Source organism: Meriones unguiculatus, chromosome 1 (assembly GCF_030254825.1).
Source record: "Meriones unguiculatus strain TT.TT164.6M chromosome 1, Bangor_MerUng_6.1, whole genome shotgun sequence".
Taxonomy (NCBI): domain Eukaryota; kingdom Metazoa; phylum Chordata; class Mammalia; order Rodentia; family Muridae; genus Meriones; species Meriones unguiculatus.
In genome coordinates, this window is record NC_083349.1 from 22,847,482 (window position 1) to 22,864,342 (window position 16,861).

A 16,861-nucleotide genomic window follows, 5' to 3' on the forward strand; every position below is an offset into this window, starting at 1 on the left:
AGAGTAGCCAGCGCTCTTAACCTCTGAGCCATCTCTCCAGCCCAGCAGTCAGCTTTGAAGACAGTAAAATCACAGAAACCAGATGGGACACGGGGGTTTACACCCCCTGACCAGGATGGCTTCTTACTCTGAGAGTTGATGGTTACAAGCAAGCCTCTCCACCCCAGGGGAGTCACCCACAGTGTATCTTAAGTCACAATAAACTGAGGGATGGGGAGGTGGAAATTGCTTCTTTTTCTTTCCTTCCTTCTTTCCCTTTTCTCTTTTTTCCTTTCTCTCTCTCTCTCTCTCTCTCTCTCTCTCCCCCTCTCCCTCCCTCCCTCCCTTCCTTTCTTCCTTTCTCTTTCCTTCTCTCTTTCTTCCTCACAGGGTTTCTCTGTGTAGCCCTGGAACTCTGTAGAGCTCTCACAGAGCTCCACCTGCCTCTGCTTCCCAAGTGCTGGGATTAAAGGTGCGAGCCACCACCGCCCAGCTGGTTTAAGCCACAAAGTCATGCAAGTGGCTGATTGGCAATAGGAACTAGCATCTCCCTGAGGGTTCCAAGATGCACACCGATTGCAGCACACACACACACACACACACACACACACACACACACTACACCCATACGCCACACCCACACACCATACATTCACAACACACACACATATCAAACATACACACTATACACACACAACACATGCACATATGCACACAAAAATCAGTCCACACAAACCACACACGTACCTCACACTCTACACCACACAAAAGTCACACACCCTACACACACCATACACACATAACATACGCACAGACAACATACATAACACACACATATACACACAAAACCCACACACTGCACACATGCACATAGCCCACACGCAAAACACACACACACACACACACACACACACACACACACTGCTTCTGGCAGGAAGGCGGTCCGCGGGGTGGGGCCTGCTGGACGGGGCGGTCTCTGATGAAGGAAATGCCAACCTGCTGCTGGAGCCCAGAACCGCGCCGCGCGCCCTAGGTCCGAGTCTGGCCATGCAGGCGGAGCCGCCGCTCTACCCTGTGGCTGGGGCCGCCGGGCCTCACGGGGATGAAGACCGCCTCGGGGTTCCTGACGGGCCAGAGGCTCCGGTGAGCAGGGCGGGGAACGCCAGGGGACGGCGGGCCCGCCGCCTCGCGGGCACCTGGATGGGGACGGGCCCTGGGGTGAGGGACGGGGCTCCAGCCGGGGGGTGCACACACCGGGATAAGACTGTCGGTGGAACCCGGCGTGCGTGAGGAGCTCAGATCTCGAGAAGAGGGCCCGGGCCTCCGGGCCGGTGGGCTGACCCCCCGAGTGGGAAACCCGGGCTCCTGGAGGCGGACGGGGGCGGGGCGGGAGGAGCGGGGCGTCGGGGCGTGATGAGTGCTGGGCCCGCAGCTGGACGAGCTAGTGGGCGCGTACCCCAACTACAACGAGGAGGAGGAGGAGCGCCGCTACTACCGCCGCAAGCGCCTCGGCGTGGTCAAGAACGTGCTGGCGGCCAGCGCGGGGGGCACGCTCACCTACGGCGTCTACCTGGGTAGGGCGGACCCTCGGACCCCAGCGTCCACCCCACCCCTCCACTCCCGAGCCCGGGAAAGAGAAACCTTGCGGCCGGCTGGCCTCCTTCCCCTTTCACTTCCCGGGTCACAGCTGCCCGGGGCGCGCGCTCCGGGCGGGGGTGGGGTGGGGTCTCGCAGGCCAGGTGCGCGTGGGTGGGAGTGCTGGGCTGCCCTCCCTCCCCGCTGACCCGGCGCCTGCCAGCCTTGCCCGCGGGCCCCTGGTTGCTTCCAGCCAGACTGCTTAGAGCCCTCCTCGATGCCCTCTGCCCCACCCCCACCCCCAGGCCTCCTGCAGATGCAGCTGATCCTGCACTACGACGAGACGTACAGGGAGGTGAAGTATGGCAACATGGGGCTGCCGGACATCGACAGCAAGATGCTGATGGGCATCAACGTGACGCCCATCGCCGCCCTGCTCTACACACCCGTGCTCATCAGGTGCCAGGCTGCCGACCTTGCTGCAGAGGCCGCTGCGCGGGGGCCACCCGCCGCCCTGGGGTTTTGGAGGGAGGGGGCGGGGCTCTGCAGAGAGGCCTTGCGTGCCTGGGAGTGTAAGAAGGAAAAGGGGAAATCCTCCCTGCTAGGGGAGGAACCAAGAGCCTCCCCCTACACACACACCCTCCGCTCCCCACTCCAGTCCCTGCCCGCCCGGCTGCACATTTGGTTTCATGCAGGCTCTGGCTTGGTGACATCCTTCTACCGGTCACACTGAGACTTCCTGGGCTGGAGCTGTGAAACCCCCAGTCCAGTGAGCCGGGACTGTGGGGAGAGGCAGTTCTCACAGACAGGGCTTTAGCAAGGCGGAGGCTCAGGTCGGAGGTCTTCCTGTGGCCACCGCAGAAATCCCTCCGTGGCCCGCTGAGCCTCCTGAAAGGGTGGATAGGGTGAATGGGTTCTAGCCCTACTTTTTTTTTTTTTTTTTTTTTTTTAAGGCAAAGTCTCATTATGTAGCTTTGGCTAGCGTGGAACTCACTTTGTAGACCAGGCTAGCCCCAAGCTTGTGGCGCCCCTACTGCCATTGACTTCCAACCGTAGGGCATAGGGATTACAGATGTGCTCAGTATCCAGGCTTCCCTGCCATCATTTTGAAATTAAATAAAAGCTGCTCCGTCGGCAAGTGTGGTGGGCCACACCTTTAGTCCCAGCATTGAGGAGGCAGAGGCAGGCAGCTCTCTGAGAGTTTGAGGCCAGCCTCGTATACCGAGTGAGTGCCAGGACAGCCAGGGCTACACAGTGAAACCCTGTCTGTCTCGAAAAAACAACAACTAAAACCAAACAGTCAAATATGTTTCCTAGCTAAGTTCTCCACAGTGCCTTCCACAGGCCTAAGGTTTTCTGGCTCTTTGCTTGCATTCTTTTTTTCTTTTTTTTTTTTTAAGACTTATTTATTTTATTATGTATACAATGTTTTGCCTGTGTGTACATCTGAAGGACAGAAGAGAGCACCAGATCTCACTACAGATGGTTATGAGCCACCATGTGGTTGCTGGGAATTGAACTCAGGGCCTCTGGAAGAGCAAGCAGAGCCCTTAACCTCTGAGCCATCTCTCCAGCCCCCTTTGCTTGCATTCTTGGAAGCAGGGTGTCTTCGTGAGGATTTCTGCTGCTGTGATAAAACAGTGACCAAATGGAACTTGGGCAAGAAGGGTTTATTTCATGTTATAGCTTGTCATCCGCCACCCAGGCAAGTCAGAGGGTAAGAACTGAACCAGGCAGGAACGTGGAGGCAGGAGGCGATGCCGAGTCCATGGGAGAATGCTGCTGATTGCTTTGCTCATGGCTAGCTGAGCCTGCCTTCCTATGGAATCCGGGACCATCAGCCCAGGGATGGCACCATCGTGGGCTGCGCCCTCCCACATGGAGAAGCAATCCAGGAAATGTTAGGGGCATTTCTCCACTGAGATTCCTGCTTCCCAAACGACTCTCGTTCTTGTGCCAGGTTGATGTACAACTAGCCCGCACACAGGGTCTCACCCAGCAGAGCCCACTGACTTTCAGAACGCTCCCGGTTTAGCCTCCCGAGCACTGAGACGACTGGCACGTGTTACCATGCTGGCTGGCTTCCCACCTCTGGAAACTTAGCACCTCAGATGATACCAGTAAACCTTACTTTGTTCCCTCGTACAGCCAGGGTGGCTGCTCTTACTTCAGTCTTTCAGTTTCTACAGGGGGGAGGGTGGTAGCCAGCAGGTTTTCAGATCTGGCTGAAACCCACATGCTTGCTTCCTAGTAATCCAACATGGCCCTCTTTCTCTCTTAAGATTTAGTTAGTTAGTTAGTATTTATATAGTGCTCTGCCGGCATGTGTGCCTACACTCCAGAAGGGGGCGCCAGGTCTCATGATAGATGATTAGGAGCCACCATGTGGCTGCTGGGCATTGAACTTGGGCCCTTTGGAAGAGCAGACGGTGAACCTTTTTCAAAGGGCCATGTAGTCTCCTATCGGCTAGCTGCGCATGCCTTTTTTCTTTCCCCTTTTTAAGTGTTGGTGATTGGACCCAGGGCATTATGCGTTCTAGGCAAGTGCTTTCCCACTGGGCTGTGGCATTGACCCTAATGTGTGTGTCACACATTGGCTTTACTTATAGACAGGGTCCCGTATATCCTAGGCTGGCCTTGAAGGACCCAGCTTCAATTCCCAGCACCCACATGGTGACTCACAACTGGCTGTAACTCAAGTTTCAAGGGATCTAGCACCCCTCCTGGATTCCAGACGCATCAGACACACACATGGCCAGCCTGGGCTATGTGAGGCCTTGAACTTTTTACTCTCTTGGCTCAACTTCACAGTGCTGGCATGCAGGCCTTGTGTGCGCTATGCGGGCGCTGTACCCACTAGCTGTGGCCACATGCCCTGCGTGTCTTTTCTAAGGATTAACAAGATACTTGGCCAGGTTTGGTAACACGCGTGTTTATTCCAGTAACGGAGGCAGAGGCAGGTGGAGCCCTAGGAGTTCAGCCTGATCTACATACCATGCTCCAGGCCAGTCAAGACTCCATGATGAGACCCTGTCTCAAAGTAAAACAAAAAAAAGGATTAACCAAATACTCGTGTGTATGTACATGTGTGTACATATGCACATCTGTACGTAGGCCTGTAGAAGTAGAGATCAGTACTGGCTTTCTTGACCTATCGTCATTTTGATGGACATTTGTCTTTTTTTTTTTTTTAATTTATTAGTGTGAAGGTGTCAGATTCCTTGGAATTGGTGGTACAGACAGTTGTGAGCTGCCATGTGGGTGCTGGGAATTGAACCCGGGTCCTTTGGAAGAGCAGACAGTGCTCTTAACCCCTGAGCCATCTCTGTACCATGTGTGTGTACCATGTGTGTGCTTCGTGTCTCAGAAGAGGTGTATGACCCCTGTTTTGTTTTTTGAGACAGGGTCTCTTACTGGGCCCCCAGGCTCGTCACTTCGCCTAGGCTTCCTGGCCAGTGAGCCCCCGGGGATCTGCCCGTCTCCGCTTCCCAAAGCTGGGATTACAAGTGCACCTGGCTGTTCACACTGGTGTTGGGGGTGCAACATGGGTCCCCGTGCCTCTGCAGCAAGCGCTTTACTGTGGGCACGATCTTCCCGGGTCAGTCCCCTTGTCCTGCATCCTTGCAATGACCGGGAGAGGCCTGGGCCAGGCCCCCGCTGTGAGCACAGGCCACTCTGTCAGTGTCTCTGAGATTGTGTCTTTGAGCCCCTGACTCCTGGACTAAGGCTTCCCCTGGCTCCCCACAGCCGTAGGGACTGGGATCTGCAGCCCTGACGGCTTCAGGCCTCAGCAGTCCCTGCCTGGCCTGTGGTGCTGACGGCCCTCTCTCTCTGTACAGGTTTTTTGGTACCAAATGGATGATGTTCCTAGCTGTGGGCATCTACGCCCTCTTTGTGTCTACCAACTACTGGGAACGCTACTACACGCTGGTGCCCTCTGCCGTGGCTCTGGGCATGGCCATCGTGCCTCTCTGGGCCTCCATGGGCAACTACATCACCAGGTAAGCCTGGTGGGTGGTGGAGCAGATGCTGGAGAACCAGCCGGATATTTACCTCTCTGCTGACTTTAGCCAGGGGATCCCAGGCAAGCCTTTTACTTTGCTGGGCCTCAGTTTCCCCACTGAGACTGGCTAGCCTATAGCTTTAGTTGCAGGAAGAAGGGTGGCGGAGGGCAGGCTGGGGAAAGCCCTTACTCTCTGTGCCCCAGGATGTCCCAGAAGTACTATGAATACTCCCACTATAAGGAGCAGGAGGAGCAGGGTCCCCAGCAGCGGCCCCCACGCGGCTCCCATGCGCCCTACCTCCTGGTCTTCCAGGTCATCTTCTATAGCTTCTTTCATGTGAGTGCTACAGGAAAACCCTTGGGGGGGGTATTCTGGATTCCACACATTACAGCCTAGTCCACTGTCTTCTCCACCCTAATGAGCCAAACCCTGGAGATGGAGACCTCCTCCCTGTCCACGGCGACCATGGGGTGCCATGAACACCCAGTCACCACTACTGGGCTGTCCCTAGGGGGTGGGAGAGCTTCCTTTCCCCCACTGGAGGCCACAGCCAGACTCCTGTCTAGATCTCGCCTCCTGTTTGGTTCTGTCCCCGGGCCCTGATCCCGGCTGCCTTCCTGCCCACAGTTGAGCTTTGCATGTGCCCAGCTGCCCATGATTTACTTCCTCAACTACTACCTGTATGACCTGAACCACACGCTCTCCAACGTCCATAGCTGCGGTCAGTCCTGGGGGAGGGGCGGGACCTCCCAAGCCCGCTTCCCTCTCACCTTTGGTCATCCAGCAGACCCTAGGCCCCCCTTCAGCTTTCAGGGCTGCATGTGTGGAGGTGGGAGGTGGGTGGTGGCCCCTTCACAAACTGCCACCCCAAAGGAGCTCGCCGGAGGGATCCCTACCTGCCCTGGCACCCCCAGCCTCTGCTGTGGCCTGGCTGCAGTGTGTCCTAGTCCTGTCCCCGCCGCCCGTCCTTCCCAGGCACTAACAGCCATGGCATCCTGACCGGCTTCAACAAGACGGTTCTGCGGACGCTGCCGGGCAGCCGAAACCTCATTGTTGTAGAGAGCGTGCTCATGGCGGTGGCCTTCTTGGCCATGCTGCTGGTGAGGCTCGGGTTGGCGGGGGAGCGCTTGTATGTGGGCAGGTCCGGGTTGCAGGCGCCTAAGAATCAGGAGAGCTCTGGGTGCAGGACCGGTGCCCGTAGACTAGGACTGGAGGTGGGATCCCAAGGCCAGAGGAAAAAGGACATAGAGGCGGACATGGCTCATAGGGGTGGCTGTGGTCTTTGAGGGGACTGGGAACACCACCCAGGACTGGCAGTGTGGCTCAGGAAGGCAGAGCTAAAGCTCTGAGGGACCAGGGCGGGGAGGTGTGATTTTAGGTCAAGAGGCCCGGCTAGGGACATGCAAAAAGCAGGGCGGGGCCTCCGGGTGTGTCTGGGCGGAGCCTTGCGGATGTGCCACACTTCGGCTGAGGTTTGTAGGTGTATTTGGGGGCGGGGAGGTGGGGGAGCAGGCGAGGCCCCAGGACTACAGCCCTTTCCTTTTTCTTTTGTTTCGGTTTTTGAGACAGGGTCTCTCATTGTACCCCTGGCTGGAACTCGCTATGTAGACCAGGCTGGCCTAGAATTCATCGAGAGCCTCCTGCCTCTGCCACACCCGGATGGTCGCCCTGTGCGGCCCTGTGGGCGTGTCCGGGGTGGGGTGCCTGGCCGCTGGTCCTTTCACCGCTCCGTCGGCAGGTGCTGGGCCTGTGTGGAGCGGCCTACCGGCCCTCGGAGGAGATCGACCTGCGCAGCGTGGGCTGGGGCAACATCTTCCAGCTGCCGTTCAAACACGTGCGTGACTTCCGCTTACGCCACCTGGTGCCCTTCTTTATCTACAGCGGCTTTGAGGTGCTCTTTGCCTGCACTGGCATCGGCCTGGTAAGTACAGACGGGACGCGCGGCCGACCGTGAATTTCAGATGCACAGCATATTCGGGATACACGCGCAAGTGTATCCCGAATTATCCCCCTCCCTCTTTCTCCTCCCTCTCTTGTCCCTGTCGCCTTTTATACCCTGAACAAATAATTTTCCACTTTCCATAGTTAGAATGGTGATGCTCCCGCTCTTTCTACCAGCCTTAGAGAGAGTTAGCACCAGGAGACCCAGAGAGGACAGGTGTGCCTCCGGTTTGGGAAGGTCCCGGACCAACTGGCCTTCCCTCGCTCTCCTCCTCAGGGCTACGGCGTGTGTTCCATAGGGCTGGAGCGGCTGGCCTACCTGCTCATCGCTTACAGCCTGGGTGCCTCAGCCGCCTCGGTCCTGGGGCTGCTGGGACTGTGGCTGCCTCGCTCTGTGCCCCTCGTGACTGGGGCAGGGCTGCACCTGCTCCTCACCCTTAGCCTCTTTTTCTGGGCCCCAGCGCCTCGGGTCCTCCAGCACAGCTGGACCCTTTACTTCGTGGCTGCCCTCTGGGGTGTGGGCAGTGCCCTCAACAAGACCGGACTTAGCAGTGAGTACAGCCTTAGGGACCGGCATACCTGGGGGGGGGGAGGGAGGGGTGGCCAGTGACCACCTCTAGGAAGTTAGGGACTACCTAGTAGTCCCATGGTTTACTTTTCCAGGCTTCTGTGGAGGTTACTTGGCATAGCCTGGGGTGGAAAGGATTCTGTGGACACTGTGGAGATGGTCGGGGAAGTCCTGTGGACGCTCTGGAAGGGTGTAGGAGTTCCATGCCGTGGCAGGCATCACACTGAGGGGCATACGTGTGGAATATTGTGGATACACAGGGTGGGTGAGGGCTCAGTGAGGAGACCTGGGCACAGGATATAGAAAAACACACCAGCAATCAAGGACTATGTTGGCATAATTTCGGTGCCACAGGAAGCAGATCCCAGAGTCCAGGGCCCAGGGAGGGGAAGATGTTTGTCCAAACTCTGGGGTTTGGGTAGAGAACTGGACTCTTTCTTCTCTGTTTCTTTTTCTTGGGGCTCACTATTTAGCCTCGACTGGCATGGCATTCACCATACAGATCCCAGACTGGCCTTGAACCCATAGAAATTCACGTGTTTTCACCTCCCCGGTGCTGGAATCAAAGGCGTGGGCTACCACACTCAGCCTTTGCCTTCTTCTTTTTTTTTTTTTTTTGAGGATCCAGGCATCTAAACCCAACTTGCCCAGCCTCAGATCCATGCCCAGATCTGGGCTGCTGGAGTGAGACCCCGAGAAGAGCAGCTACCGAAGGCCAGGCTTCCACTGTGGGGGGGCTCTCTGGGTGTGTCAGTGACATGCAGCTTGCCCACATGAGTGCAGCCCTGAGGCCATCCCTCAGGAAACCAGCCCCGCCCACTCCATTCCAGGCTCGAAGTGTGGAAAGTTGATGGCTGAAAGGAGTTCTGTGGGGAAACAGCCAGCGACTGGGCGCTTGATACATTGAGTCCTGGGGTCAGTGTAGGCTGTAGGCTCATCTTGACAGTGTAGTAACCAAAGTATCCACAAGGGGGCAGGCAAGGATCGCCACACAACTTTTGTAGCTGCTCCTGGCCATGAGCTGGACCTGGTACAGGGTCTCTTAGCAGTCTTGCCCCTTCTGCCTGCAGCACTCCTGGGCATCCTGTATGAAGACAAAGAGAGGCAGGACTTCATCTTCACTATCTATCACTGGTGGCAGGCCGTGGCCATCTTTGTTGTGTACCTGGGCTCCAGCCTGCCCATGAAGGTGAGGATGGGTGGACTCTGGTGGCCGTGCCTCCCTGGGAAGCAGGCTCTGAGACAGGACCCTTTACTCCGTAGGGCACACTCTAACCCGGCACCCCACTTACTGCTTTACCTGCTAGCCTTGGTCCCTGTGGGCATACCCAGCTGAACTGTGGCTTGTTCTGCTCAGCAGCTTCTAGGCTCCTGGACACCCAGGGTCTCTTGTTTCAGATGCTGTAGGAATGAGCTCCTCCACTTTTATGTTGGTTTGAAACAGGGTCACACTACGTACCCCTGGCTGTCCTGGAACTCTCTATGTAGTCCAGGCTGGCCTTGAACTCACAGACAACTGCTTGCCTCTGCCTCTCAATTTCTGTGATTGAAGGCATGCGCCACTACACTGGTCTTGTTTTGTTTTTAAGACAAGGTCTCACTAGGAAGCCCAGGAACTCGCTGTGTAGACCTGGCTGGCCTTGAACTCACTAGAGATTCCCCTGCCTCTGCCTCCTGAGTGCTGGGGTCAGAGGCAGGTGCCACCATGACGCCGTCTTTTGTTTTGCTTCCAGCTGTGCTGGAGATGGGCCCTAGGACTCATTCTTGCTACTCATCAACTGTACCTGAAGCTTCTGGTCTGCTCCCAACCCCAGCACATCATTTTAGTGGGTCCTTGTCACATGTTTTTGTCCCGTTTGTCTGTGTCATTGGCTCAGGGCCTCAAAGGTAGCCAAGCTTGACCACAGCCTTTTGTGGGCTGAGATGACAGGCAGGCTCTAACAGACTCGGCTTTGTGCAACGTTTTTTAGAAAGTGAAATGAATTGAAGTAGCAAAGAATTGGAGTACAGATGCAAATGTATTTGTATACATACACATTTATATACATATGCAAATATATATACACACATATATACATATATGTATACGCATACATACATAGTCTCAAAATGTAGCCCTAGCTGGCCTTGAACTCTTAGACCACTTAGACTTCCCAAGTGATGGGATTATAGGCGTGTGCCTCTATGCTCACCTGTGTGCTATTGTGTTTAGCGCCAGGGGATAATTCACCTGTGGTCAGGGAAGCCAGGCCTGCTTTTAGACTTTCTCAGACCTTCCTGTTTTCTCTGAGACAAAGGGATTAGCCCCCTTTGGCTTGTGAAACTGAGTCCTGCTAGAACATGGTGACTCTAAGGTCAGTGTGGGGATTTGAACCCTGTCCCCAGAAGCTGCCTTGGTAATCCTGGGCGAGGGGGCTGCTGAAGGGAAGAGCCAGGAGGCTCCCGGTGGAGGAGGAAGGCCCCAGGAGAAATGTGGTGTCTCTCCTTTCCCTCGATCCCAGGCCAAGCTAGTAGTGTTGCTGGTCACCCTGCTAACAGCAGCTACCTCCTACCTGTGGATGGAACAGAAGCTGCAGCAAGGGCTGCTCCCGAGACAGCCACGCATCCCGAAGCCACAGCACAAAGTGCGCGGCTACCGCTACCTGGAGGAGGACAACTCCGACGAGAGTGAAGCAGAGGCCGAGCAGGGTCAGGGGGACTGCTCGGAGGAGGACGCACCCAAGGGGGGCTCCCTCAGTGAGGAGCCGGCTGGTTCCTGCCGCAGGCCCTGTCCCTACGAACAGGCTCTGGGTGGTGATGGGCCTGAGGAGCAGTAAGGGGTCCCAGGAGGCTAGCCTGACCCTCAGACTCAGCTTTCCAGCTTCGCAGCCCCAGCTTACTGTGTCTCAGGTCGAGGATCCCTCCTGAGTCACGCGCCGTAGGCCAGAGGGCATTCTTTCCCCTCCCAGGGCCTGGGGTCACCTGGAACTTCTTCCGGGGAGATGAGGGTCACCCCCCAGAACCCCTATTCCTGTTCAAGGGGTACCTCTACCTAAATCAGGTAGATCCCCTTCCAGCATGCCTCGGGCCACTCCCTGCCTCTGTCTACGGTGTGACAGCTTTTGACTGGAGTTTGCCTCTCTTGCCCACAGGTTCCCCCACTGCAGAGCAGGGGGCCTAATCGTTTTTGATAGGAAATAATAAAGAGTTTTGTATTTCCTGGAGAGGGTCTAGGTTGTGTTTCTGTCAACCTGTTTGAGTTTCTCTCCACAGAGCAGCATTCTTAGCTGGCTGTGGGGATGGATGGTTGGGTGGTTCAATCACCCTGTAGAGGAAACGTCCCCTCTTGGCCCCGTACAGACCCATGTCTTCTTCTGGAAGTATAGCCTAGTGGCTGCGCCCCACCCACCCAGGAGTGAGGTCACAGAAACAGGTTGCAGGGACCTCAGCAGAGAAGCAGAGTCTGTCCTGAGCCCAGAGAACAGGACAGGTGCTAGAGGCTGCTCTTCTCCATGTGGCCTGTGCCAGCCCACCCGTCACCCACCCACCTCAGCCCACAAGCCTGGCCTTTCCCCCCATGACGTGTATCTGCTCTTGCTGCTCAGGGGCTGCCTGGACAAACGTGGTCACTGTCCTTTTCTTTGACAGCCTCAGGCAGGATGCCCAGAAGCACAGAAGGGGACACACTGCTGTGCCCTGTCCATGTCCCCTTCTTCACCCCCACCACTCACTCCTTCAGAGGAGATTGAGAGCCATTGTGAAGAGCCCCCAGTGGCCCGGTCAGGACAGAAGAGCTGTGGGAGAGTCCTGGGGCCCCAGGCCTGTTCTGGCAGGCTCTAGGGCAGTGTCTTTTCCTCTCCTTACAGAGTTGCACACCTGTAATCTCAGCACATGGGGAGGCAGAGGTAGGTGTATCTCTGTGAGTTCGAGGCCAGTCTAGTCTCCAAAGCAAGTCTAGGACGTCCAAGGCTGTTACAGAGAGAAACAAAGAAACCCTGCTTCAAAAAGCAAAACAAGCCAACCACCAACAAAGACTCCTAGCCCTTGGCTGAAGCCAGACTCTGGCCTGATCTCACAGCCCCACACCAAGCTCTCCCAGGTCCTCCTGCCATGCCCCAGGCTTCCTTCCATCTCTCCTCCCTCCATCTCCTTAAGTCTCTGGCCATCCTTGGAGCCAGGCTCTGTGACCTTGGAAAGGGTCAGCCATCAGAGCCCTAGGCTGCCTCTCTGTGGACCGTGTCTGCATAAGAGAACAGTTCAACCCTCAGATGCCGGCAGATGCTGGAGGGAACTCTCAGAGGCACAGCTGGAGACTGTTCTATTTCTTTAAGTTTTGGGGGGACAGCAGACAGTCCCACCGTGCTTCAGGCAAGCTCAGCAACCAGCCTGCGTTTCTGCCTGTGAATTTAGTCGGGGTGTGGTCTCCCAGTGCTCAGGGGGGCCTGAGGAACGAGGATCTGCTCACCCACAAAACAAGTGTGAAGCTGACTTACACTGCGCCATGAAACTCTGTCCCCAAACAAACACCCAAAACAAACCGAGCCCACAGACACACTCCGTGGAGGCAGGTGTTGTGACATGCTGGTGGCAGGATTCTAGGAGAGTGAACACACTTGCCCTGACACACCCAGTCCTACTCACAGGGCTATGATGGTGCCCAACCAAAATCACAGTATTCGGGAGGCTAAAGTGGAAGGATTGTGAGTGGGGTTTTGAGGTCAGCCTGGGCTACCTAGTGGGACTGTCACAAGAAAGAGAGAGCGAGAGAGAGAAAGAAAGAAAAACAGACAAAGGGGGGAAGGAGGGAGGAAGATTTATTCAGGTAAGACCAGTGTCATTAACTTTCAAAGCTAGAGAGCATTCCTATGTTTATTTAGTGCTAGTTTTAATGTTTGTTTTTAAAAATTATTTTATGTGCATTACTGTAAAGATGTCAGATTCCTTGGAACAGACAGTTGTAAGCTGCCACGTGGGTGCTGGGAATTGAACTTGGGTCCTTTGGAAGAGCAGACAGTGCTCTTAACCACTGAGCCATCTCTCTAGCCCTATTAGGTTTTTTTCAAGACAGGGTTCCTCTGTGTAGCCTTAGCTGTCCTGGACTCGCTTTGTAGACCAGGCTGGTCTCAAACTCGGAGCGATCCACCTGCCTCTGCCTCTCTGAGTACTGGGACTAACTAATATTTATTAAGATTTCGTTTATAAGTATTTATATATCTTTTTATCTTAAGCATTTTTGAGTATTTATGTGGGGTTCTGTGCATGTGCGTGCAGTGCCTGTTGAGGCCAGAAGAAGGCGCTAGAATACCCCCCCACCCCTAGAGCTGGAGTTAATGGGTAATTTGAGCTACGTGATGTAGATGCTGGGAACCGAACTCAGGTCCTCTAAAAGAACAGGAAATGGTCTTATCAAGGGAGCCGTCTCTACTACCCCAACCCTATTCTTTATATCTCAAACACCTAAGAATTGTATAAGGTGTGAAGGAAAAGGGAGGGTTCATGTGTTTCAAATCTTAGGTTCTTTGTATAAAATTTGGCTTGGATACTTTTCCACGAGTACAGGATTCTAAAGTTCACTGGACACAATAGTTTCACGTGCTTTGATACATGCATCTCTCCCTTACAGTCTCATGGGTCCTGATAGGTGTCCTTGGATGCCTAGACACAAGGACTGAGATTTTGGCCAGCAAGATGATGTGTGAAGCCAGGTGTTGGGGCGCACACCTTTAATCCCAGCACTAGGGAGGCAGAGGCAGGTGGATCTCCATGAGTTTGATGCCAGCCTGGTCCTGGTCTTCTACACGGTGAGTTTCAGGACTGCCAAGACTACATAGAGAGACCCTGACTCAAAACAACAACAAAGATGACGTGGCTCCCACTGAACACTGTTGCCATAGGGGAAGGTAGCTGCTGCTGCTGCTGCTTTCTCCCCCTCCCCCCTCTTCCTCCTCCTTTCCCTCCTTCTCCTTCTCCTCTTCTTCTTCTCTTCTTCTTCTTCTTTCTTTCTTTTTTTTTTAAATTAATTTATTTTTATTTTATGTGCATTCAGTGTGAAGGTGTCAGATCCCTTAGAATTGGCCTTACAGACAGTTGTGAACTGCCATGTGGGTGCTGGGAATTGAACCCGGGTCCTTTGGAAGAGCAGACAGCACTCTTAACCACTGAGCCATCTCTCCAGCCCCCTTCTTCTTCTTTCTTTCTTTATTTTTATTTTGAGCCAGAGTCTCTCTATGTGGCTCTGCCTGTTCTAGATCTCACCAGGCTGACCCCAAATCCACAGAGATCCACCTGCCCCTGCCTCCCAGTGCTGGGATTTAAGTGTGTGCTATCTATCCTACCCAGCCACAGTGATAGCTAGCTTCTTATGTCACAGCTTTGGTTACCATCTGCCTAGGGACCCCACACCCTCAGCCACCATCTTACAAGGCTCCACATCTCAGCTTCATTTTGTGGGGTCTCTGGGCTGGGGACAATGGCACAGACCTTTGTCTGTGACCTCCTCCAAACCACAGGCCCCTGACCAGGAACAATGCTTCAAAGCTTCTAGAAGAACTTCTCCTGATTTCATTAGGACTTTGTAACTTCAGGAGACTGGTGCCTTGTTTTCTTTTCTCTCCAGATTCTATGGATGATGTTTTAGCTTCTTCTCTGTTGCTGTGATAAAATGGCCTGACAGAGACCACGTGAGGGAGAAAGGGCTTATTTTGACTTATAGTTCCTAAGGCACTCCATCCACCATGGTGGGCAGACATGGCAACAGGCAAGGAAAGCAAGGGGGCAGGAGCATGAAGCCATCTGACCACACTGCACCCACACTCAGGAAGCTGCTCACCTTGGTAGCCTGACCGAGGTGAAGACAGGTTCTTTTATTTGTAATCTTAATTACTAATATTAATTATACTTAATTACTATACTATACTTAATGACTAATATTAATTCGTATCACACAGGTAACTATAATCTAAATACATGTATATACATGAGTTTATGGATTAATAAAAGTTCAAGAGGAAGTGGGTTGGAAGGAATGCGACTAATGTGTTGATAACATGAGAGAGGGCCGGATGGGGTGGCAAACAAATGTAGACCCCGCACTCAGGGGCAGAAACAGGCTGATCTCCGTGAATGTGGGGCCAGCCTGCTTTACCTAGCACCTTAGTTGGGGTTATGATTGTTGGGAGGAAAGGGTTTATTTGGCTTCTGCTTCCGCATCACTGTTCATCATCAAAGGAAGTCGGGACAGGAACTCAAGCAGGGCAGGAACCTGGAGGCAGGAGCTGATGCAGAGACCATAGAAGGGTGTTCCTTACTGGCTTGCTCCCTGTGGCTTGTTCAGCTTTCTTATAGAACCACCAGCCCAAGGATGGCACCCACAATGGGTTGGATCCATCACTAATTAAGAAAATGCCCTGTGGCTGGATCTCATGGAGGCCTTTTCTCAATTGAGGTTCCCTCCTTTCCGCTAACTCTAGCTTGTGTCAAGTTGGCAGAACTAGCCAGTTCACTTAGTGAGTTCCAGACCAGGCAGGGCCATACCCTGAGACCCTGTCTTTAAAAATGAGAGATGTTATTGCTATGAAATCAGACCATGGAAGAGTCAGCGCTGAGAGCACGGATGTAGCCAGCTTCAGAGACAGAGGCCCCCAAAGCAGGGTTGGCAGGTCCAAGGCTGATCAGACTGACAGCGTGAGGAGGCCAGTGAGTGGGTGGAGCCAAGCTGAAGCCCCGGGGGCCGCTGGGAAGTCTCAGTGGTCATTGCTGCTACACTCCCTGGGTGTCGGATGACCGGTTGGTGGGCTGTCCGCTTGCCGTTGGGTCAAGAGTCTACTACCTTATGGGGTCCAGGCAAGGGAGTTCCACCCTTTCCTTGGTCTAGTTTGTGTGGTAAGTTTCTGGCCTTGTTTTAACTGGTACGATTTTGAACATGCCACGTGTCCGCTACCGTCGAAATCCACCCTGATAAATGTATGGGGCAACAGCATTCCTACTTCCAAGCATAAATCATTATCAGTCTAGTTCTGTGGGCGTGGTCCGGGCGGTTGACGGTATCTGTGGGTTTACCCTGGTGAGCAGCCACACCCTCCACCCTCGAGGTGGAGTGAGGAAGGGAGTAGAACGGAGTCTCCCGGCATGGCACGGCACAGCTGAAAAGCCAGCCCACACGATATGACCTGACCAAGCTGCCTCGTTTCAACCTGAGCCTGGAGAGGACATTTTATATTTAAACCACAAGAAACGGAGAAACCACTGAGGCACAGGGCTTTCCGGGGAGAGCTGAACTGGGGGCCGAGAAGGAAGCCTGAGATCTCTCACTGGACCCCTACAAAGGATTGGAACAATCCATTTTGTTTGTTTCAAGATAGGGGTCTCATGTAGCCCAGGCTGGGCCAGAGCTCAAGGATGACCTTGACCACCTGATCCGACTGTCTTGCCCTCAAAAAACTGCTGAGATAACAGGCGTGTGCAAACAGACACAGTTTACAGTGGCACGTTTTCAAATCTATCCAGAGCACAAGGACCCGGAACCTGGTGAAAATGCAGATGCCAGGGCCCCTCGCTGGGAATTCCAAGGGGTGAGAGGCTAAAGGATCAGACTCAACCTCCTGAGTCCTGGATAGGAGGCCACAGGTCCAGGAAGTGTGAACACAACTATTTCCCTCTCCACCAAGGAGGCTCCCAGACCTGGACACTCAGGAGCTTGTCCACCTTCTCTCCTCCCTCAGACATGGGACCATCCTCTCTCTCATGGCTCAGCAAAAACACCCCTGGACCTGGGCTCAGACATTTCACGGTTCTGGTGTCCAGCTGGGCTATTCCA

The 16,861-nt window shown here is 54.4% G+C and overlaps 1 protein-coding gene across 4 annotated transcripts; it reads left to right on the forward strand.

The window, feature by feature from the left end:
• Positions 1-961: 961 nt before the first annotated feature.
• On the forward strand, positions 962-11,270 carry Unc93b1 (unc-93 homolog B1, TLR signaling regulator). Of its 4 annotated transcripts, none has more exons than XM_060383531.1 (12): positions 962-1,122; positions 1,412-1,553; positions 1,860-2,013; positions 5,394-5,555; positions 5,762-5,894; positions 6,186-6,279; positions 6,534-6,658; positions 7,297-7,479; positions 7,777-8,050; positions 9,138-9,256; positions 9,801-9,893; positions 10,569-11,270. In XM_060383531.1, the coding sequence occupies exons 1-12, from the start codon at positions 1,027-1,029 to the stop codon at positions 10,881-10,883; spliced, it is 1,890 nt and encodes a 629-aa protein (XP_060239514.1). In that variant the 5' UTR covers positions 962-1,026; the 3' UTR covers positions 10,884-11,270. The 4 variants fall into 4 exon arrangements, with proteins under 4 accessions (XP_060239514.1, XP_060239518.1, XP_021490171.1 ...); XM_060383535.1 differs by having other exon boundaries at positions 9,801-9,863; XM_021634496.2 differs by lacking the exon at positions 9,801-9,893.
• Positions 11,271-16,861: the final 5,591 nt, after the last annotated feature.

Bases quoted from the DNA above. Each gene is read 5' to 3' on its own strand.
- Unc93b1 (XM_060383531.1), top strand. From the start codon at position 1,027: ATGCAGGCGGAGCCGCCGCTCTACCCTGTGGCTGGGGCCGCCGGGCCT. The intron at 1,554-1,859 runs GTAGGGCGGACC...CCCCACCCCCAG, and splicing joins CACCTACGGCGTCTACCTGG to GCCTCCTGCAGATGCAGCTG. The intron at 6,659-7,296 runs GTGAGGCTCGGG...CTCCGTCGGCAG, and splicing joins CCTTCTTGGCCATGCTGCTG to GTGCTGGGCCTGTGTGGAGC.